We start from the raw sequence: 22,430 nt of genomic DNA, 5'->3' as shown, positions 1-22,430 counted from the left end.
CCCCTCCGNTTAGCGATTAGTATTAACTTATTAAGGTATGTACCTTTAGTATATTAAGAAATATTAATATAATACTATAAGAAATAATATAAAATATATATACTTTATTATTATAAGTCTTTATATAATTATTTTTAAATTATTACTTTATTTTTATATTATTATTTAGCTATATATTAATTTTTTAAAGCTTTAATTTTACTTATTAAATAGCTTAAGCTAGTAATTACTTTTTATACTTATAATTTTATTTAATTTTTATTATATTATTAAGGTATTAATAGGCTTTTTTTATATATAAATTTTTAAAAAATTCTTTATTATTTTTATATTTTTTATTTTTATTTAATAAGTAATTATAATTATACTTTACTAGCTTTATTATAATATTAATTATTATAAAGAATTAATATAACTTATTTATAAAAAATAATAAATAAAAAAAAGCTAAAAAAGTAATATATACTTATTAATATATTATTATTATAAAAAAAAAAGAAAAAAAGTAATAAGGCTATTAATAATAAGTTTTTATAAAAAAATTATAATAAAAAAAAAAGAAAAAAAAAAAGTAAAAAAAGTAAAAAAAATAAAAAAAAATATAAGTTAATACTTAAAAAATGCCTTAAGTAATAATAAATAATTTTTTATTTTTTTAAAAGTAAAGTAAATAAAATATAAGTTTTATTTTACTTTTACTTTACTTTTTTTTTAAGTTATTATAATTTTATATATAAATTCCCTTTTTAAATAGCTTTTTAATAAATTAAAATTATATTTAATTATTTATTTAATATTTATTTTATTTTTAATTTATTTTATTTTTACTTTTTTTAATAGTAAATTATAGCTAATTTTATATATAATTATAAATTTTATTTTTTATTTTTTTTTTTACTTTTTTTATTTTATTTTTAAGTTATTATTATTATTATTATTAATAATAATAATAATAATAATAATAATAATAATAATAATAATAATATTATTATTATATTATTTACTATACCTTATATTATAAAAAAATACTATATTAATAAAAAGACCTTTTTTAATAAAGCCCCTGCTTTATTTTATTTATAATTTAAATACTAGTATTACCTTAATAATATATATTTTAATTATTATAATTAATTATTATATATTAATACTTTATAACTATTATACTTTATAAAATTTACTACTTTTAATAAATTATTTAATTTCTTATACTTAAAGGCGCTATTTATATATTTTATTAAAAATACTATTTATAAAGCTAGTTTTTATAAATTATTTTAAAATATATTTTAATACTTTTAATACTTTATAAAAAGCTATAAAAATACTTTTAATTAAACTTTTTTAAAGTATAATATTTATTTTATATTATTATTTTATATTAATATTTTTTTAGTAATTAATTTTTATATTATTTATACTTAATATATTACTATTATATTAAAAAATATTTATTTTTTATAATTACTTTTATAAATTATTACTTTAAAATATATACTTTTTAATAATTTAAATTAAATTTAATTTATAATAATTATAAAATTTAAGTATTAAAAAAGAAAAATAATAAACTATACTTAAGTAATTATTTTTTTTTTTAATATTTATAATAATAGTTTAGTAATATTTATAATTATTATATATAATTAATATACTTTATAAGCAGCTAATACTTATTAAGTATTTAAATATATCTCTTCCTTTTTTAAGCTGCTTATAAGCAGCTTAATTTTATTATAGCTTATTTTTAGGCAGCCTATTCTTATCCTTAGGCTAATTAAGCAGCTTATATAAGTTGCGCCTGCCTATTAGGCAGCCTATAGGACCCACAGGCTAGGTAATTACAGCTTTAGTATGTAGGTCTTTTAATGATCTCCAGCTTCTAAACTTCCTTGTTATCAGATGTGCTGGCCTTGCAGTCTGACAAGTGATATCCTTATTGACTGTATAGTACTTCATTGCTACTTTTTCCGCATCGCAAGAACCGCTCTTCACAAAGTGCGGAGGCCGATCGAATCTGACACGGCTGTCAGATATCATCTTTTGAACCACAAGAGGCGAAAGATGATCAAGGATTGCGCAGGGGTCTATGGCTGTTCCTGGAATCGATCTCCCGTCATAGAGTTCCAGACCTCCCTGAAATGGTAAGCACACGTCCATTTGGATTGTGCGTGGTTTGCCATCATGCGAGTGTGTGAGCCGGTTGGGTGTTTTAACTTCCACAGCCTGAGGACCAAACTTGATCCAATATGTTGTATATTCACAAAGTTAAGTTGAGATGCCGAAGGAAGTTCTCTGCTTACATTGTCAGACTTTGAGAAATCAAGTGCAAGCTATACAATTGTGGCTTGAGGGTGTTGTACTGCTGCTGGAATTGCCGGCAGATTGGGGTGAAGCTGGCGGCTACCATACCAGTAGACTGAGTTAAGCCAGGTACATGTAGATGGCGTAACTGAAGGTCACCCTACCAGACTCCTTGGAAGCCGGCATCTGGAACAGAAGAGACATCGACCAAGAAGCCTGGTCAAGCCTCATCTGCAACTGATTAGTATTCCTACAGTGCATCACAGACTGTACTGCTCTAGCCGCCATGTACACTCAAGATCTTGCAGGGGAGCAAATACCAGTAGTCCAAAACAAATCACGTGCAAGAAGTCGTGGTTCATGGTGCATTTATCATCTGTTGTACTTCATATATAGACTGTTCAAACATTGGTCCTGAGTAAGCGAGACTTGTCTGTCACCAGTGTGACCGCCTCCCGGAGGCTGCCCTTGGGGAGACGTCACTTACACCCGTGACAGTGAGCTACCTGCAGACTTCCCTATGCTTGGTCTCAAGACGGAATCGCTTCAATAGAGAGGTCGGCTCCAATGGCTATCTGTCACTACAAGAGTTTTTGAAGATGAAAGAGAAAAGTTGACAGCTTGCTCACCAGTTCCATTGGGACCCCAGCGCCGTAGTTCCTGGAGCATCATTCCAACGTCCCAAAAGGATCAAAAACTGAGACCTCCATAAGGCCTTGGCCAATGTAAATTCTAGGACATCAATGAGAAGCCTCCGGTAAGAAGAACAGGCACTCCATCTGCGGGACCTGCGGTTTCAGGCGCCAGAAGAATTAGAGATCATGCCTAAAGACATTATACAGCCTAGTAGGTTGGACGACGGAGCATCCGACTCCGAGTAACATGACCATTGAGCTCTATCACGAGCCAGTTGTGGGCTTTGTTTCCAGATGGAGTGAGCCCAGCCTGAACCCGGTTCCTTGAGGCATATATGACTTCAACAGAGTGCGAACTCATATGTGTTCTATTTGTGTAAGTGCGCTGGAGGGAGGCTCACATGGCAAAACTATAAGCAAACTTGTCAGGAAGCGCACGGTGCCGTAATCGGATGCCCTCTACGATTGTGTAAATAGCACGAGGTAGCCTGACAACATGCTCTCTTCTCTCCGTCGGTAGATCTATCAAAGACTACCTGACCATAACAACGACAGTGTCAATGTGTCAACAGCGGACAGTATACTTTACCGTCAAACGAGCCCTTGCAGGGTTCGGCCGACCCCATCTAGCCGCCGCTCCGGATCTAGCTTCTCCATGTCATCGACAGGGGTCGGCCGACGCCTACGATCCAATGACGCCGTGTCCATCAGGAGCTCATGCCCCGGAAGAGGAGACTTGCAGCATCTTCGAGAAGCAGATTGTCAACTTTCTTCGATGTTTTGTTGCTTATACAAGGTAAGATCTAGCGGATAGAATATGCCGTCTCATTCCCATTCGTCAATGCTAGCGTTGGTGTAAGAGGGTTGACGACATGGCTTGGCCCGAGCAAACTCAACATCGGACGATGTGACAGCTCCGCGAGCTGCTCGTAACACCATCCAGAATGCTCAAGCTGTACTCGAGCTCCATCAACGCTATCGGAATGTGTGACTCGTTTGCGTAGAGGAGTCCACTCGGGGTGTATGGAAAGAGATTAACGCACTCCCTCTACATACCTATATAAAGACCCCCTCCAACGGTCACCAGATTGAGGTCATCCAGGACAGCAAACTCTTTCTAGAATCATCCAACTGAATATATAATCTTGGATTCCAATCTCATCATAATGTCCCTTCCTACGACTACACGCGCGTGGTCTATTCGCGAAATCCGCAGCGACAGCTTCGATGGGATTGTTCTCCAAGGAAATGTTCCTCTTCCCAAGCTCGGCGAGAGAGACGTCTTGGTCAAGATTGAAGCCGTCTCCCTCAACTACAGAGATCTAGCTATTCCAAGAGTATGTCTATACCTAGATCTACATCTAAAAGATAGACTGACACTTACTCTATCATAAAGGGGCTTTATCCGTTCGTCATCAACCTCCCTGTCATCCCTGGATCCGACTGTGCCGGCATTGTTCTTGCAACTGGCTCCAAGGTCACCAGAGTCTCCAAGGGTGACCGAGTCTGTACCCTCTTCAACGAGCACCACTTGGCGAACCCCATCACTCCAGAGGCCGCCGCAAGTGGTCTCGGGGGCGCCGTAGACGGCACACTGCGCGATTACGCCGTGTTTGGCGATCATTGTCTTGTCAAAGCTCCGTCGTCCCTCAGCGCCATTGAAGCCAGTACTTTGACATGCGCTCCCCTGACGGCATGGAACGCCCTTTACGGGCTTGCGAGTAATGTCCTCAAAGCTGGCGACTGGGTCTTGGCTCAAGGCACCGGGGGGGTTTCCCTTGCCGCAGTCCAATTTGCCGCAGCCGCTGGGGCGACCGTTGTTGCTACGACTTCCTCTGACGACAAGGCCGATGAGTTGAAGAAGCTGGGAGCTTCGCACGTGATAAACTACAACGAGACTCCCAACTGGGGCGAGGTCGCCCGATCCCTGACTCCCGGAGGTGTTGGATTCGACCACATCCTCGAGATTGGCGGCGCCGCGAGCATTGCGCAGTCGCTCAAGGCGATACGGATGGAGGGCGTCATCACCATCATCGGGTTCCTCACGTCTTCTGAGAAGGAGCCTGCGGTGATGGACATTCTCAACCACGTCTGCATTGTGCGCGGCATTTTCGTGGGCTCGAGGCAGCAGTTTGAGGAAATGAACCGGGCGATTAACTCTACAAAGATCCGCCCCGTTGTCGATCGCAACATCTTTTCCTTTGAAGACCTGAAGAAGGCGTATCAGTATCAGTGGGAGAGGAAGCACTTTGGAAAGGTTGTGATCAAGATTGGGAACTAAGCGCCGGCATGTGAAGGGTGACGCCTGCAGACTGTATCTATCAACGCCCATACAGAGACAATGAAGAACAAGGTGTATGTCATTACCGGCCCAGGAAGTGTCATCTGATCATTTGTAATGCTTCAAGGCATGGACTCGAAAAGGAGACTCAAGGCCGCTTACAGCAGTAACTTCAACTCGGTATCTCACGAAACCGTCCGCCACTTGTAGATTGAAGCATCTAGTACAAGTCCATTCCTCCTCTTGCTTCCATAATCGGAGGTTAGTGATGGGCACGGGATGAACAGGGGTCTGCTGTCGCCAGCTAACTTGTAGTATTCCCGCGTAGGCGAGAGCGCTACGAAGTATCATTTGAACTTCAGAAAACAAATAGATCAGGAAGCCAGATCTTCTCCAAGACTGACTGAACCATGCGTTAGATGTAGACTTTGAACCTAACCTTATCTAACCTTACATCTAAGTATAAAGGCTGCCTAGCTGGGAGATATGCGATTGCCTGGGCATCGATGTCTGCCTAATCGTCAGAGCTGAGTGTTGCCCCTTGAGGCGCAGCATCAACAACACCAGTGAGCAGGGGCCTGGCTTACACTGGGATGACCAGGATCTAAGATGGGCGGGGTATGACCAGTCGGAATATATAATCACAAGGAGGACAGTCGCCTCAGTCGATATCAGTCGGTATACAGTCTCGATACAAATCCTTCGGCAACTTGAGGGCCAAGAACGCTCATCATGAACGATAAGATGGCTGCCCTCGGAGACGACGGCTACTTCAATCTCGGGACTTACCACCGCCCCATCACAACCAAAAGCCCTGATGCTCAGCGATGGTTCAGCCGAGGTCTCATTTGGGCCTATGGCCTCAACCACCAAGAGGCATCCAACTGCTTCGAAAAGGTCATCCAAGCAGACCCCGACTGCGCCATGGGGTACTGGGGCCTAGCATACACTCGCGGTCTTTATCACGACAAGGCGTGGCGCTTATTTGACCCCGAAGAAGCAAAAGTAGGCATCAGAGACAGTTACAACGCATCTCGAATTGCGCTGAAGCTCGCGGGAAGCGCCAGTCCCGTCGAGCAGGCTCTCATCCGCGCCATCGTTGCACGATATCCGCACTCGGCTCCAACAGTGGAAGTCCTCACAGAATGGGATCTTGATGCTGTGGAGGCCGCAGAGGAGGAATACTCGGACTGGAATCGTGCGTATGCCGACTCCATAGAGGCCGTATACAAACAATTCAATGAAGATCTCGATGTTGTCGTCTTCTATGCTGAAGCCCTCATGAGCCTTGCTTCTGGAGACTTGTGGGATCCCATCAGCGGCGAATTTTTGCCTGAAGCTCGCACACTTGACGTCCATGCAGCTATCTCCAAGGCATTGGCTCAGAAAGGAGCAAGCAAGCATCCAGGCCTGCTTCAATTCCACATCCGACTCATGGAAAGGTCACGAACGCCCGAGGTTGCCGTTTACTCGGCCAATCTGCTGCGCAAACTCGTGCCAGATAGTGGTCATCTCATACACGTATCCTCCATCATCGACATCCTGCTTGGAGACTACCGAAGTGCCATTACGGCCAATATCACAGCTATCAAAGCAGACGCAAAATATGTGGAAAAGGCTGGCCGCAAGGATACGAGCTTGAATGTCTACTATCGCGTCAAACCATATCACACCGTGATATACGCAGCCATGTTATCCGGACAATCCCAGCTAGCTCTAGACTATTGCACTCGACTAGAAGAGTCTCTACCTGTCGAGCTTCTCGAATTAGAATCACCTCCCCTGGCACTCTGGGTCGAGTTCTGCTGGGCTCTCCGGATCCATGTGCTTGTCCGCTTCGGCCACTGGGACGAAGTCAGCCAGCTTGCCCTGCCGGATCAACGACGTCTCTTCTGCACCACCGTCGCCACGATCCGATGGGCGCAACGCATGGCTGATGCCGCCCTTGGAACTGTGGACGAGGGTATAGAGAGGTATATGGTGTTCGTCAAGGCCTTGGTTCGGGTGCCCTCTGCACGACTGACTTACCCTCACAAGAGCCGCTTACTGCTACAGACCTCCATCTCGCTCCTGAGTGGATATCGTGAGTATTGCAAGGGCAACTTTGTAGAAGCATTTGATTGGATGCGTCAGAACATCGAGAAGGAGGATGGCTTGGTGTATAGCCAGCCGTGGGGCTGGATGCTGCCCGCTCGCCATGTCTATGGCGCGATGTTGCTTGAGCAGGGCCGGGTGGAAGAAGCTGCCCAGATTTATGCGGAGGATCTTGGTCTTGAGGGCACTTTGCCGCGATACCGGCAGCATCCGAATAACGTTTGGGCTTTGCGTGGGTATCATGAGTGTCTAATGTTGTTGGGACGGACGGCGGAGGCCAAGATGCTGGAGGCTTCGTTGAGGTTGGCGACGCAGATTGCTGATGCCCCTATTCAGTCTTCCGCTTTTTTGAGAAACCCGGCCAAGGAAGTTTCTGATGAAGAGAAGAAGGTTGCTCTTGTTGAAGAGAATTTCTGCTGAGGATGCCAAACTAGCTGATGAGAGTTATGACTCTTGAATACCTTAACTCTTCAGGGAGAGACGGGGGAGAAGGGGGCTTCCCTGAGTAGTCAATACAGGTAAAATGATGGAGGGTTTTGATCCTGCTGCAATCTTGGTTCTCAAATCCATTCAGTCAAGAGCAAAGATTGCAAACTCTCAGAATGCTCTTCTAATGGCGAGACAAACGAATGCCATGCATCCATATCCCGCACCAACCCTGTCCCTTCTAGACTTGTGATGGTTGACATCTAATTGCTATTCGTTTGTAAACAATTTCCGAGGCCATGAATCCTTCTGACGACCCGCTAGAGGCTGCTGGCTGCCATTCGCAAATTTGCCGACATCAATATATGTCTAACTCTACATGTAGCCTTACTTCATCTTGAGTTACAGCTTGGACCGCAGTGAGCTCAGCCACCCCTGTGACTTGTTGACTTTGCGAGCGTAGGGATGCTTCAGTCCAGGCACCATAAAGTCAAGGCTGCTCGTGTTGACAAAGTCGGGATGTGCATCCCGCATCAGATCAGTCATGCCACACAGACGCATAGCCGTCTCGATCTCGTCCTTGAGAACTGCAGAAATCGTCAGCATGATGACCGTTATAAATCCATCTAGATGCTGGGAACCTACTCCACGCGGCGCGCTCTACGCCCTCCTGGCCATAGCCCAACGAGTAGAGAAATGGCCTGCCGAGTCCCACGGCAGATGCACCCAAGCAAACCGCCTTGACGATATCTGATCCTCGCCGAAAGCCTCCGTCAATCAGAACCTCGAGCTTTCCGAATATCTCAGGACACTGCTTCTGCAGTTCCAACAGCACAAGAATGGTTGGCGGCGCAGTATCAGCAGCTCGACCGCCGTGGTTACTGATGACGATGCCTTGAGCCCCCAATTTCGCAGCCATATTCGCATCAGCAGCACATTGAATGCCCTTGACAACAATGGGAATCTCAGTGATGCTTCGCAGCCATTTCAAGTCATCCCAAGTAAATGTCGGGTCGATAAACGACGACACTTGGCGCGCAAGACCGGCTCCCCGTTTGTCTCCCTTTGCAGTTTCGGGTTTCAATCCGATCCCGGCTATCTGCAGCTGTTCGTTTGACTTTACGCGCTCGTCATCTTCTCTCTTGGGAATGACGGGGACGTCAACAGTCACCAGAATGGCCTTGACTTTGCCGGTGGCCTCGATCGCGCGGACAATGGCCTCGGACTTGGACCGGTCTTTGTTGACGTACAACTGGAAGAAGGCATGACGCCTCGTCTCCTGCAGGATCTCTAGGTGAGTGTAGGACGATGGGGTTGCGAAACAATGCACAATGCCTGCAGCACCAGCTCCTCGGGCCAAGGTCAGCTCGCCCTCGGCGCCGCCCGCTTTCGCAGCGCCGGTAGGAGAGATGAAGACGGGCATCTCGAGGTCGCATCCAAACAAGCTCGTCCGTGCAGTGACACTCCCAACATTGCGAAGGACCTTTGGGCGCAGCCAGATTTTTCGCAGCATGGAGCTGTTGGCATCTCGCGTGATATTGTCGTTGGAGCCGCCCTTGATGTATGCCCATGACTTCCTCGACAGCGTCAACTGTGCCGCCTTTTCAAAGTCATCCATGTTGAAGATTTCGTCCAGAGTGGGCTTTTCTTTTGAAGGTCCCGAGGCGGATTGGTCTGCCGGTTGATTGGCTATTCTCCAGTCTTCTGTTATTGTTGACGTATCCAGCGATCCGACATGGCCTTTTGGTCCGAGAGTCTCTCTAATCAATGAAGGCGAATGAACGCGGCCATATTCCTCTGTGGCGTCCTTTCCGGCAAACTTGTGTATAACTGGACGCATGAGCGAGTACTAAACATTAAGTTTGTCAGGATAGAAACATACTCTCCGCTCCTCCAGGATGATCAGGTGCGAATTCAGTCATGTCGTACACCTCTCCATCGACGACAATCCATACATCGTCTAGCTTGTTGTGCAGCAGGATTTCTACTGTCGTGATCTTTCTCGCCATGGTCTTTGACCTTTGTAGCTATGAGTAGCTTGAAGCTTTCTGCAGGAATGGACTTCCAATAGCAAAGTCTCGAATCGGTGTGTGGTTGAGACTCTTCCGAGATCTTCGTGATTCCCCCGCATTACTTATTCTACCGATGAAGCTGCAGGTGGGGATCACGACCCTTACATACGTACATGTACGAATCGGGAGTCGAAGAATGGATGAGCCTTGCAATGGCCGGTCTCACGTCTCGACCTGTCAGCCGATACCGAGCAATTCCCCGTCTCAAACTCGCACAAAGTAAGAGTGACGACGCTTCACAAGTTCGGTATAACTACCTACGTAGGGTGGTGAGGAGTAGCATCGACTGGCCATCAAGATGCGATAATACAATCGCATCCCTTGCTCTCTATCGCGTTGCAGCTTATGATTGTACAGTACAAGCCGGTGAGCGGTTTTAGCACGGAAATTGGCTTTGCAGGAGATAAATATTCCAATAATACAATCAGTGTGATTGGCTCTCCCATGGCATAGCCGCGACAGTTCAATCAGTCACTTACACAACCTCGGTCCAAGCTCGACCGATCCCCGCGATAGTGGCCCCAGATACCTATTCCACCCTGGTGTGTAGATCATGCTAGCCAACAACCAAGAACCCTTCGTAGTCAGCGAAAGACGGCCCGGGGAAAATCTAGAATGCTACTATACAACAGTTGGGTTCCGAGTCGCCAAGGCGGGCGGAAGACAATAGATCTGTCTCGAGTAAAGAGGTACAAAAGGAGGTATACATCAGCCCCATTATGGAACCTCATGATATTCAGTCTTATATACAAAAACCCTAGGCAATACGCTGTTGGAATCTTTCTTGGAGTGCGCGGAACTATGCAAAGTCTTTTATTATGTAGGAGAGACTAAGCTTATGAAACACACCAAGTTCCTATTCTTATATCCCGATATACCTAGCTGTGTGAATGAGCATCCTTTGTTATGATATTAATTACATGCTACATTTCAGAATAGAGTAGACGTGTCTACTGTATATTTCAGTGGTGAGATCCTTCAGTCTGTATGAAAGAAGCACGATATATAGGCATTTCTTAGCCCTGACACGTTGGGCAAATCCATCTCGCTTCCCCTCCGTCAGTAGCATTCCTCAAACATTGATACCTTTTTTTCTTCAACATCAGACCAAAGACAGTTATGTAGTGCTATTATCTGTTTGTCTCTTTGCCTCCTTGTCCCCAGTGGTCAGAGTCAGGAACGGATGGGTGCAGCAGCAGCAGCAGCAGCAGCAGTAGCATTTCAAACGACTGGCCGCACCTTGAACGACGATTAAATCGAACGTGTATCCTTTCTATATTGTTGCTTAGGTACTGATGGCAGAGTCCTTCCCTTTACTATCAGGGAAGTTCTCAGCTGCTTGTATTTCGTATCGCTGCATGCAAGTGAACCGCATCCCCCTATTCCTCAACCCGAGTCACCACAACCTACATGTACCTTAGTACTCATCCTCTACCAGAGGCGAATCGATCAGTCACCTCACTGGGACATAAGGTAAGGTACCTTACATGTATGGACAAGTTAAACAGACGCAATGCCTTATCGGTCGCCAGAGTACTGGAAATTTACGACCAATGAGGAGCTCAACCAGTAAACGCAAGAGCTCTGGTGCCTGCCTCCACTAAAGCAGGAGCAGAGCCAGGTGGTTGCCTCAGCTATATCTTATCGGCCGCCAGAAGATAAACAAACAAGTCCCCAGGCGACCTTCCCCTTCTTTCCTGGTTCTTCTCCCTCTGTTTTCATTCTTCTTCTTCTTTCTTCACTGATCGTCCACTGCCTCACAACGGCAGCGACTCCTTCTGTACGCTTCACTACACGACTCTCGCACTCAACCTCGACTTCCACCAAGCACAATTCCTCAACAGCCTCCGCCACTCAGTGACCCTGCCATCGCCTCCAGGGCCTGGCAGGTTCCATCGTCACGATGCAGGGTCCAGACCCAGATCTCGACCTGGTCAAGGAAGCCTGCAAGGTAGGAAGAAGACAGTCAAACTTGACTAGCCCATCTGTCTCTCTCTTCATCTCCCGTGGCTGGACGAGAACATACTTACCCTCAAGAAAAGCAACCTGTAATGATGGATCTGACCTGCCCAATCTTAGGCTGAACTCGGAAGAGGCCGACAGGAAGAACTTCCGTTGAGCAACGATGCGAAGAGGCCGACCTACCAGCCCAGAGGCTCCGGGACGAGTCACATCCCAGAGGCTCGGAAGCACAAACTCGAGAACAAATGGAGTGGTAAGTACACACTGAGCGCTCCTTGTTTTGATCTCCGGGGCTAACATATGCAAAGTTAAAATTGTCGACGAGGAAAGTCTACAGATGGAGGGCCTAGAGATTGGCGATAGCCGCCCCTGGGCTCAAATTACCAACCAGTACATGGCGCGCCATGCTTTTTCATCGTAAGTGCAAACACTGCAGTAGACTTATCGTCGTTGAAAGCCATACTTACTCTATATGCTAGGGCACCGCCTCGGATTGCGATGGCAGCTAGTCAAGCACAACCCTCCACCGTTTCCAAGGCTCCCTCGTCGATGAAGCCGGCAGCGCGTGTCACTGCTCCTCCTGTACAGCCATCGGCACCTGTCTCTACCCGAAGAGTCGTGCCTCACAATGTGATCTATGTTGGTACACGCCCTCAGGTTTCAAACGGGGGAACACACCCCCCAGTCGAAACTGTCACCAAGCCAATGCCAATTCCATCGACTCCCCAGCAGGCCGTCCTATCTCAGGGCGAGTGTGAGATTGTCAATGAATCTCACAACTCCTCCATTCCTGCAAAGTTCATTGCCAAGGTGCATGTGCAGAAGAACGAAGGAACGTTGGTCCTGATTCCCTCTGGCAAAGCCGAGTTGGCGTACAATGTCCTGGATCTCGGCAATGCCGCCATCCAGGGACCTTTCTGCTTCATCTACAGCGCAAAGGGTGAGCGTTTGCACAAGATAAAATTGAGGACCGCTGCGGCAGCAGACAGCTTTCAGTATCTTCTGAAGTGTCTTGTGGAATCCGCTCAAAGGTTTGGCAGGCCCCGATCAGTGTCTCCTAAGCCTACCCCGACCCTTGTCGCCCAAAAGCAACGAGATACTATTCTCCAAGCTCCTCCCAAACCAAGCTTGGCGGCACCAGGAGATGCTCTGAAGATGACCAACGGCAAAGCCAGTGGTGCTGTGCAAGTGCCGGATGCAACCGATGCGCCCCTGCAGCCAAAGTCCGAAGCCAGCCTTCTTAACGTGGAAGATGCTTCTCATACCAAGCCATCGCTCACTATTGAGGCTGCTGCGGATCACATGCAGCGTATTGTTCAGCAGATCCTATCCGAGATTACTGCCACCGGAGTTCAAGTGCCCGAGCAAGGCGTCGAGGTGATTGAGTCGACGGCAATCGCCAATTGGATGGCTCAGGGGTTCATGCAGACTGAAACGGAGTCTGCCGAGCTGAAGGAGGAGCTTGTCGACCTTCTCCGACTGCTGGTCCGTATCAAACGAAAGGTACAGTCCAGGCATGGGGGCAACGCTGAAAGCAAGTCTGTGCCCATTTCAAGCGCCACGTTGCAGGATCTCCAAGAGATCGTCGAGACGCCCAGCAAGCGCATCAAGTACACTCCGGCAGACATCAAGCAGCTGGAGAGCCATGCCGTGTCACGCGCGGATAACATCAAGGCGTCAGGTCTCCGAGAGATCCAGAAGGGCACCTCTTCTACTGTAGATGCTCTCAAGAAGGCTCACAAGAGCTCTCCGCCTACGACAGATACCTCCATCGAGATGACAGTCCCCAGTATGGCGGAACATAGAGCCTAGTTAGCCTCTAGCTCCGGTCAACCGGTATCAGTCAAGCCCTCCAACTCTGGCTCAAAAACGACAGTCGAACTCACAATTCCTGCGCCGAAGGCAGCAAATGGAATCCCAAAGTCTGGCACCACGGCCAACGGCGGACTTGCTATGTCTCGGTGGGCGACTACAGACGGTATGACATCCTGCAGCATCCGAGAACCTTGAGCTACTTACTGATCTTGCTTCTATAGGATGGTCGAGCCCAACCGCAGCAGCTGCGGCTGAGCCGAAGCCGAAGCCAGCAGGTCCCCCTCCCAGCGTTACGGTGCCGACTACGAACGGTCAAAAGCCCAAGCCCCAAGGACTGAGCTCCTCTCGATGGGCGAACTAGTCTATCGAGCCAGGCGACTTTACCAGCTTCTTGGGATGCTAACATGCACAGGGCGCGGATTGAGGAAACCCCCTGGGGATATGGTTAAATCGATGGCTTATAGTGAGAGACATGTGCGAGGAAATTCTGAGGGAAGCAGCGAGATGAGCTGCCAATCTGTCTTGGAGCAAGGCTTAGACCATCTGACAAGGTGGTTTGGAAAAGGTCCATCGAGCTGAAGATACGGCCATCTATGTAAGAATAGGCCCGAGAAACGGGCTGTGTAGGACATTACGAGATTGATTTGCAGACGCGGCTAAGATTGCAATATGTGTGTGAAAGACAGACAGTCTTGCGGGGGTGGCTGTGTAGAGATGACGGTTGTTTCAATCGGTTTGTTTCAATTTTTGCCTACATCTTGACTGATACATGGAGAGCAGCTGCTTGGATTCGTCGTCCAAGCCACCTTTGTCGCCCTCAAGGGCCAGGACCCTTGAAACGAGATCGATGACATCCCGATAGCGCCGGAAGAAGTAGAGCTCCTCCGCCGCGTGGATGACTTCCTGGACATGCTGTTTGTTTGCATCAGGTGCCAGTGGGAGGCTGATTGTCTCGTGTATCTAGATGGCCAAGGTTTCAGAGGACTGTCAAGAATGAGGGCAAGAGTTGTCATGGGGACTTACATTGCCGTTTTCCACCTTTGCACGGTAGGTGCTTTTCACCGCCTGGAAGTCGTCTTCTGACTGGCCGGTTCGCTTGGATTTCTTCTCAACCTTGTCTTCTTCTGAGTCGGAGACTTGGATGTTGAAGAGGTCGTTTTCGCCGTCGGACATGGCGATGGTGGGCTCGAGAACGGCGATGTTGTGTGGAGGCTGATGGGTCGATGGGATGATGAAGCTTGACTGATGGACGGTTATACTGTTTCACCAATGGATGGGTGAACAGTATGTAAGCTTGTGCTCTTCTCCTGCTGCGGAGTTTCGGGATTGAGATGGAGGCGAAGATGCAGGCATGTGGGATTACTCGAGGTACCTACATGACTTGAAACGAAGGGAAAATCTTGGAGAGGAAACGTACCTGCGTACGAGCACAGCCGCGGTGGAGAAGAAGTAGAAGATGATGATGATGATGCTTGTTCAAAGCAGGTACGAGAGATTGGGGTGAGGTGAGCAAGCGATGCAACTCTGTTTGGGGCTTAGATGCGAAGATTGTTTGTCTGTACTAGTATTTGATGTGCAGGGTGAGCGGGTGTGATGAGATGGGAGAAGTGAAGTAAAACATCCATGGGTCTGAGAGCTAGCAGAGCCACTATGGCGGTTAACTGGAACGGAACAGGGTCTGAATCGAACTGCAAGAGACATGGGCGCGGACAGCACGCAGGTACAGAGTACAGGTACCTAGTAATACGCAGGGCGGACTTTGTCAGCCACGCGTACTTCACCGAGCCGAGCGATGCCATTGGACGCCTCTGCCAGCAACCAAGTCCCCTGGACCTGTGGCGTGCTGCCGCCGGATTGGCTCCCGGTTGTCTCCAATCATTCAGCGCCAGCAAAACTCCAAGGAGAAGCAACGACGTCTCGCCTGTGAGTTGACCACCCGTAATTCGCTGGGAAAATCTGTCATTTTTTTTTTCCAGAATCAGCAGTCAGTTGTTGCATCTGCATGTGCCTCTTGCTATGCTGCGCCAAGGGGGGCAAATGGAAGTACTCAGAAGGGCAAAAGTACATGTACATGTCATTCGTCTTCCGTGGCGCAGTCGGGCTGAGAGAGAGGCTTTGTCGCTGCCAAAGGGACGGAGGAACTTGGCCCGGGACGGCCATTGTGGTTTTGTTAGCGCCAGATGGAGCTCCGGGGGCGCCCCTGGGATTTCGGCTTGCTTGGGGGGTGATGCTATAACATCATCGGCGGCTGCCCTGATTTTCTCATTGTTACATCTATTGCATCGCTTTTGACAATTCATTCTCGGGCTGCTTTCATCTTGACTGCTACGAGTATTACTGCTTTCTTGGTGTTATTCTCACTGCGAGATAATACCTATCACATACTACCTTACCTACTACCCTGATAGATACCCCATCCACGCAGATCATCACTCCTATTACCTTACCTACCTACCTACAAGCTGTCCCAGATGGCGGACGCGCAGATGGACGTCAGCGCCCCGCCGCACACGTTTACGGGCATCCTCGACGAGCAGCACACCAGCAACTCCAACTCCAACTCCAACCCCAACGGGAACAGCATCAGCAACAGCAACAGCAACAGCAGTAACCGCCACAGCACCGGCGCTGCTGCTGCTTCCCACGGCCACCACGCCGATGAGGCCGCTCACGGAGCCCGCTCGGACAGGGTGTCGTCCCACCGGCGCTCCAAGCCGCCTTCTCTCGAGATCGACAAGACGCGGCCGCAGGACTTTGACGGCGAGCTGCAGACCAACAACGAGCTGCCGTCGGCCGAGGTCCAGAAGATGATTGAGGACTACATTGTGCTGGACAAGGACGGCAAGTCGAGGACGTTCAAGAGCTTGTACATGGGGCCCAACGTGGCCAGGCGGGTGCTCGTCATCTTTATCCGGCACTTTTTCTGCGGCGTGAGTTATCAAATGCCCCCCTCCCCTCCCCCCTTGCTCTTTTGTTGCGAACATTCCTAGTGGCCAAAGAATGAAATCTCATAGCTAACGTTGGTTTCACCTCCCTTCAGAACTGCCAGGAATACCTCCGCACCTTGTCCGAGGTCATCACCCCCGATTCCCTCCTCCGCCTCCCCATCAGCACCTTTATCACCGTCGTCGGATGCGGCGACCCCAAGCTCATCGACATGTACGCCAAGGAGACGGGCTGCCCGTTCCCCATATACACGGACCCCACCCGCCAGCTCTTCGACGCCCTCGGCATGGTCAAGACGCTCACGATGGGGGCCAAGCCGGCGTACGCCAAGAAGAGCACGTCAAAGGGCATCTTCGACAGCATCGTCCAGGGCCTCCGGCAGGTGCCCAAGGGCCTGGCCCTCAAGTCGGGCGACCATCGCCAGGTCGGCGGCGAGTTCCTCTTCGAGCCGCTCCACATCTCGACGCCGCTGTCCACGCCGCGGGAAGAGCAGCATCCCCAGTTCGGCACGTTGGAGCAGCCCGAGGCCGGCAAGGGCAAGGTCGAGGAGGAGGGGGAGCGTGCGGAGGAGAAGAGGATCACGTGGTGCCACAGGATGAAGACGACGAGGGATCACGCGGAGATGCCCGAGTTGCTTGAGATCCTGGGACTGGATGGCATCATTGAGAAGCCTGCTGTCATGGACGACAAGAAGTGGGAGGAGATGAGGAGGGAGAGAAAGGGCACGGGGGCGACGATGGCGCCCGAGATGAAGAGGCTCAGCCAGGCGGCTCGCGCCAGTGTTGAGCAGTCTCACGAGCCATGAGCCGGTGGTGACTGGGAGAGCTGAAAAAGTGTTTTGGAAGCATTCTTGTGTGATTCTGCCGGTTTGCATGCATGGTGTTGCTTTGGGTAGCATGTTGGGGTTCCCTGCTCTTTGCTGATTACATGGACACACACACACACACATTGTGTCTCTTTTCTGCCAATTCGTCACTTGTTCGACATGATGAACTAAGGGCGACTTATTCGCTGGGTATATCTCATATCTATCAAGTTTTTTCTTCTTCTTCTTTTGATTAGGTCATCAAAGAAGTCTGGCTCTTGGTCTAATGACATGGCAACGATCTATTCGTGCACCCAGCTTCCATCCTCTCTGCTCTGAATCACCTCGTGCACCGGCAACCTGAAATCGACAATCTCCCTCCCATTCACGAGATCATTCTCCATAGCCCTCCTATCGCCCTCCTCCAGGCTATTCACAATGCCCGCGCGGACATGCCTCTCCCTCAACCTCTTCCGCGCCACCTCAAAGTCCACCTCGACAAACCACAGCTCATCCAACAAGGCCGCGGCATCCCTCCACACGTCCCTATCCAGCGCGAGGTAATTCCCCTCCAGGACAACGATCCTATGCGTCGGCAGGACCGCAATGTCGTTCTCCTTGGGGTCCTTGACAGCGTGATCAAACGACGGCGCGTATATCGTGCCTGGGTGAGAAGAAGAAGAAGAGTCGGAGATTGGTTCGCGGAGGGACTGCACGAGGGAGAGGAATTTCGGGGCGTCAAAGGTAAAAGGGGCGCCGCGGCGGGCGTGGGCAGTGGCCGGGTCGGGCATGGCGGAGAGGGCGGCGCGGGTGAGGTGGAAGCCGTCCATGGGGATGAAGGACGCGGGGGGTGGTGAGGAGGGGGATGTTTGGCGGGAGAGGGAGTTGAGGCTGTTTGTGAGGGTCTGGGCGAGGGTTGTTTTGCCTTGGGGGTTGTGTTAGTTTGGAGTGATGATGGTGTGAGGTAAGAAGAAGAAGGGGCTTGCCTGAGCCTGGGATGCCGGCTATTCCAATTACTGGTTGGTGAAAGGTTAGCAATTGATTGAATGCCTTGAGAGATATTCAAATGGGGTTTCCATCAAGAGCGCAATGGCTGTGGTGGTGTAGACGCCGGGGAGCGCGTAATGTTAGAGGTTTGCCGACTTACACAAACGGCGGTCTTGAGGTGTTTCCTGGAATTTCTTCCAGACCTTGTCGACCAGTCTCTGTACCTGCGGCTCCATACTGGTCTGTATGTATGTCCTAGTGTTGTGAGAGCTTTCAATCTTCTTCCCACAGCTTCTCGTTTTTTGATGGCTAAAGCTGCTGCCTTATGGGCTGGAGACGGCGATGAGATCAGGCGCCCCGCTGGTTGCTGTTCCCGGTGCCTGGCGAGTGACGAGGAGGGACCCCCACGTCTCTCCACTGGCGGAAAGGCTTGGAAAAGTGCGAGCTGGTGCAGGATGAGTTGCAGCAGTTTATGGCATTATGGGGATCGGCCTATATTGTCGTCAGTAGATTGCATATTTTGGAGGCTGTCAGGCTGCCAATGAAGCAGGCTTGATTGTCTTGAAAGCGAGAGGTAAGACACCATGACGGGAACATACGTTGGCGGGATTTGTGACTGTGTCTGCGATTGATCGCAGAACAACACAGAGTTGAGGTTCTATACTGATCTCAGCATATGTACAGGCAACAACACGACGAATATTTCAAGTAAACCAAGAGAACGGGCTGTATGTATGTAGTATACTGAATATGTAAGTCATGCTTCCTGACGGCCAGTGCGGCAAGCATTGATGTCATCCAGCCGAGGCACGACATAATAGGCACACCAACGTGCCACACAATTTAGCCGTGACGGTGACGCTCCAATTGGTGCACCCAATTTTGTCAGCACCCGTGGCGGGGTTTCGACGCTTGCAGAGCCCCTCTGCCAAAATTTGATCGCTTGAAACCTCACACACGACATTCGACGCAAGTTTGGCCAAGATGGCAGCGCAAGTCCCCACTGAGGCTCTCAAGGAGCTGAAAGGTGAGGAGCTGCAGCTCTACAGATAATAACAACATCCAGCAAACTTTACTGACTCTCTGCCATAATAGTGGCCGAAGGTGCCCAGCCGGCGGGCCAGGCTGGGAACTCGGCCAACGGCCCTGCCGAAGACGCCCACGAAGGCGACGACTCCGAGGACGAGGCGGAAGAACCCTCTGCCACCGGCGCCGCCAAGAAGAAGAAGAAGAGAAAGCCCAAGAAGAAGAAGAAGGCGCCGACGAGCCAGACGGAGCCGCCCCGCGTAATGGTCAGCCAGCTGTTCCCCAACAAGACGTATCCCAAGGGCGAGGAGGTCGAGTACAAGGACGAGAACCGGTACCGCACCACCAGCGAGGAGAAGCGCCACCTGGACAACCTCAACAGCGACTTCCTGGCCGACTACCGCGAGGCCGCCGAGGTGCACCGCCAGGTGCGGCAGTACGCGCAAAAGGTCATCAGGCCCGGCCAGACGCTGACGGAGATTGCCGAGACGATTGAGGACAGCGTGCGCGCGCTGACGGGCCACCCGGGCCTCGAGGAGGGCGACGCCCACATCGCCGGCATGGGCTTCCCGTGCGGCCTCAGCCTGAACCACTGCGCCGCCCACTACACGCCCAACGCGGGCAACAAGATGGTGCTGCAGCAAAACGACGTCATGAAGGTCGACTTTGGCGTCCACGTCAACGGCAAGATTGTCGACTCGGCCTTCACCGTCGCCTTTGAGCCCAAGTACGACAACCTGCTGCAGGCCGTGCGCGAGGCCACCAACGCCGGCGTGCGCGAGGCCGGCATCGACGCGCGCGTCGGCGAGATTGGCGGCGTTATCCAGGAGGTCATGGAGAGCTTCGAGGTCGAGATTGACGGCACCACGTACCCGGTCAAGAGCATCCGCAACCTGACGGGGCACACCATCCTGCCCTACAGCATCCACGGCACCAAGGCGGTGCCCATTGTCAAGAGCAACGACCAGACCAAGATGGAGGAGGGCGACGTGTTTGCCATTGAGACATTTGGCAGCACGGGTAACGGCTACGTGCGCGACGACGGCGAGGTCTCGCACTACGCAAAGGTCGGCGACGTCCAGCACGTCGATCTGCGCCTGAGCTCGGCCAAGGCGCTGCTCAACGTCATTAACAAGAACTTTGGAACCCTGCCGTTCTGCCGGCGGTATCTGGACCGCCTTGGCCAGGAAAAGTACCTGTTGGGTGTACGTGGTGTCCCCCCCCTTTCTTCCTCCCCCCTTTTTATATTGCTGATGTTGGTGGTGCTGACGTGTGTTTCTGGTACAGCTCAACAGCCTGGTGCAGAACGACATTGTCGAGGCGTACCCGCCCTTGTGTGATAAGAAGGGCTCGTACACCGCTCAGTATGAGCACGTAAGTCTCGTCCCCGTCTTTTTCTGCTTGAACAACATGCAGGAGAAGGCACACGACACCCCCAATGAGAGAACGTTCACATGCTAATGCACCGACTGCAGACTATACTTATCCGACCCACCGTGAAGGAGGTCATCAGCCGCGGAGACGACTACTAGAGTCAAGATGGATTTCTGGAATACGACATTCTTGATGGTCAGCTCAAGTGGATAGAGATAAGTGCCTGCGGTGGCACTGCAGAGTGCTGCTGCTGTTGAGAAGTATGTAGGAATATATGGCAGAGTATTTACCATGTTTGTCTAGGTACCTCCAGCTACAGGTCAAAATTCAGGTAGTAAAAGTAAAAGCACACGGCATCTGAGAGCGATGTAAGATATCACGATATGATAGCACCTCTTCTCGAGGTATATGGTACCTACTAGTAGTACCTAGGTAGTAGTTGTCTGCAGCCCGTGCTATCAGCCTCACTTGTTCACTTCATCTCACGGACCGTAGTTGAAGCGCCGAACGTGCAAGCGGAGAAGCCAACCTCCTCACGAGGAGAACGACGGGAAGTAACGGTAGTCTGGATTCTAGATCGATCTGGAAACGGCCTTCCCCGGGATCCGGAATCGAAACCCCCCCTCCCAAAAAGACCAGCAAACAAAGAAGAAAACAGCATCTCCTCCCCCATCCAAATACTTACTGGTATTGCCCAATGAGAGATGCTCGATGACGGGGATCGTCACACCGTCACCGCCCTCGCCACCGCCTTGTTGCGGCCCAGCCGATGTGCCCTCGCCACGATCCTCCTTTCTGCCCGTTTCCAAGCCGAAGCGTCTGTGATGCAACAACTTGAAGCTGATTGAACCGAGCCGAGAAAACCTTGGACTGCCGGGCCGTGGCTGCCCACTGCAGTCTTTCCCCCTCCTTTCCCCCCCTCCTTCCACCCCTCCGAAACTCACTCCGTACCTGCTCCTTCTCCAGTCACCCATTGTGAAAGTCGACTTCTTGCCGATTCCCGCACCGCCGATGAACCAATCAGATGCGCCTCCGGTTTCCACCGTCCCCGAAGATTTCTCGCTCCATGCGACGCGGTCTAACCCGATGCGTGGCAAGTGGCTTCCGTATAGGGGATAGCCTATCGATAGCTGGTCTTACTAAGTCCATGCCTTACAAGCGAAAAAACAAAGTGAGAGAGCCAGCCAGCCAGCAAAAAAAATCTCTTTCCGGCGAAGTCGCTCGCTCCGATGCCGAAAGAGGCTCCTCTTCACATGCCGCAATTCTAAGCTCCTCGAGAAAAAAAAAAGCGCATGGCTGACTAGAGAGTATTTTTTTTTCCTTATCCTATTTCGCTTCCCCCGATATCTCCATTATATAACATTGCACGAGATCTCCCCCAAACCCCGGATTCCTTGTTCTTCTCTTTTCCCCTTCCTTGATCGGATTCAGGACCAAGGCACATACATACACACCCCTTCTTTACATCATAGACGGCGAGTTTTTCTCTCCTTCTCTTCCTCTTTCTATTCCGTTTTTAGAAACATTCCGGATTGGAGGCACCCACCCTCCCCTTTGATCGGACGTCCTTGAAGCCTCGCACGCGACGGGGCTGATCGTTTGCCCTAGCCTGATAACATTGACGAAATTGATTGGATTTGATTCGCCTTCTGACCCGCCACCCGAATCGGAGCCTTGTCGATATAACCAACCGTCAACCCTTT

General features: G+C 49.6%; 9 protein-coding genes across 9 annotated transcripts; 5 read left to right on the top strand and 4 right to left on the bottom strand.

Annotated features, from left to right (window-relative positions):
• Positions 1 to 4,091: 4,091 nt before the first annotated feature.
• On the top strand, positions 4,092 to 5,220 carry TRIREDRAFT_23292 (uncharacterized protein; the record flags this gene model as incomplete). Its single annotated transcript, XM_006968864.1, has 2 exons — positions 4,092 to 4,276; positions 4,336 to 5,220. Exons 1-2 carry the CDS (start codon positions 4,106 to 4,108, stop codon positions 5,218 to 5,220), a joined length of 1,056 nt encoding a protein of 351 aa, XP_006968926.1. The 5' UTR covers positions 4,092 to 4,105.
• A 744-nt stretch (positions 5,221 to 5,964) lies between these two features.
• Positions 5,965 to 7,734, top strand: TRIREDRAFT_68997 (uncharacterized protein; the record flags this gene model as incomplete). The annotated part of the gene is made up of 2 exons (XM_006968984.1): positions 5,965 to 6,348; positions 6,397 to 7,734. The coding sequence occupies 2 exons, from the start codon at positions 5,965 to 5,967 to the stop codon at positions 7,732 to 7,734; spliced, it is 1,722 nt and encodes a 573-aa protein (XP_006969046.1).
• Positions 7,735 to 8,142: 408 nt separating this feature from the next.
• On the bottom strand, positions 8,143 to 9,749 carry TRIREDRAFT_69081 (uncharacterized protein; the record flags this gene model as incomplete). Its single annotated transcript, XM_006968935.1, has 3 exons — positions 8,143 to 8,327; positions 8,386 to 9,570; positions 9,623 to 9,749. The coding sequence occupies 3 exons, from the start codon at positions 9,747 to 9,749 to the stop codon at positions 8,143 to 8,145; spliced, it is 1,497 nt and encodes a 498-aa protein (XP_006968997.1).
• Positions 9,750 to 11,715: 1,966 nt separating this feature from the next.
• On the top strand, positions 11,716 to 13,586 carry TRIREDRAFT_111584 (uncharacterized protein; the record flags this gene model as incomplete). The annotated part of the gene is made up of 4 exons (XM_006968983.1): positions 11,716 to 11,763; positions 11,892 to 12,027; positions 12,083 to 12,191; positions 12,254 to 13,586. 4 exons carry the CDS (start codon positions 11,716 to 11,718, stop codon positions 13,584 to 13,586), a joined length of 1,626 nt encoding a protein of 541 aa, XP_006969045.1.
• A 729-nt stretch (positions 13,587 to 14,315) lies between these two features.
• On the bottom strand, positions 14,316 to 14,762 carry TRIREDRAFT_68948 (uncharacterized protein; the record flags this gene model as incomplete). The annotated part of the gene is made up of 2 exons (XM_006968934.1): positions 14,316 to 14,549; positions 14,613 to 14,762. 2 exons carry the CDS (start codon positions 14,760 to 14,762, stop codon positions 14,316 to 14,318), a joined length of 384 nt encoding a protein of 127 aa, XP_006968996.1.
• A 1,520-nt stretch (positions 14,763 to 16,282) lies between these two features.
• Positions 16,283 to 17,340, top strand: TRIREDRAFT_69013 (uncharacterized protein; the record flags this gene model as incomplete). Its single annotated transcript, XM_006968982.1, has 2 exons — positions 16,283 to 16,519; positions 16,630 to 17,340. Coding segments are annotated over 2 exons (948 nt in total), but the record flags the coding sequence as incomplete, so codon positions are not given.
• Positions 17,341 to 17,642: 302 nt separating this feature from the next.
• Positions 17,643 to 18,563, bottom strand: TRIREDRAFT_69153 (uncharacterized protein; the record flags this gene model as incomplete). The annotated part of the gene is made up of 3 exons (XM_006968933.1): positions 17,643 to 18,265; positions 18,358 to 18,390; positions 18,488 to 18,563. The coding sequence occupies 3 exons, from the start codon at positions 18,561 to 18,563 to the stop codon at positions 17,643 to 17,645; spliced, it is 732 nt and encodes a 243-aa protein (XP_006968995.1).
• Positions 18,564 to 19,345: 782 nt separating this feature from the next.
• Positions 19,346 to 20,885, top strand: TRIREDRAFT_81804 (uncharacterized protein; the record flags this gene model as incomplete). Its single annotated transcript, XM_006968981.1, has 4 exons — positions 19,346 to 19,354; positions 19,423 to 20,558; positions 20,641 to 20,727; positions 20,829 to 20,885. The coding sequence occupies exons 2-4, from the start codon at positions 19,617 to 19,619 to the stop codon at positions 20,883 to 20,885; spliced, it is 1,086 nt and encodes a 361-aa protein (XP_006969043.1). The 5' UTR covers positions 19,346 to 19,354; positions 19,423 to 19,616.
• Positions 20,886 to 21,026: 141 nt separating this feature from the next.
• TRIREDRAFT_111579 (uncharacterized protein) lies at positions 21,027 to 22,232 on the bottom strand (the record flags this gene model as incomplete). Its single annotated transcript, XM_006968932.1, has 4 exons — positions 21,027 to 21,040; positions 21,413 to 21,546; positions 21,679 to 21,857; positions 22,178 to 22,232. Coding segments are annotated over 4 exons (381 nt in total), but the record flags the coding sequence as incomplete, so codon positions are not given.
• Positions 22,233 to 22,430: the final 198 nt, after the last annotated feature.

The sequence above is a fragment of the Trichoderma reesei genome (assembly GCF_000167675.1).
Source record: "Trichoderma reesei QM6a unplaced genomic scaffold TRIREscaffold_27, whole genome shotgun sequence".
Lineage (NCBI taxonomy): Eukaryota > Fungi > Ascomycota > Sordariomycetes > Hypocreales > Hypocreaceae > Trichoderma > Trichoderma reesei.
Note: the sequence above shows the minus strand (reverse complement) of the source record. Positions and strands in the feature narration are given on the sequence as shown.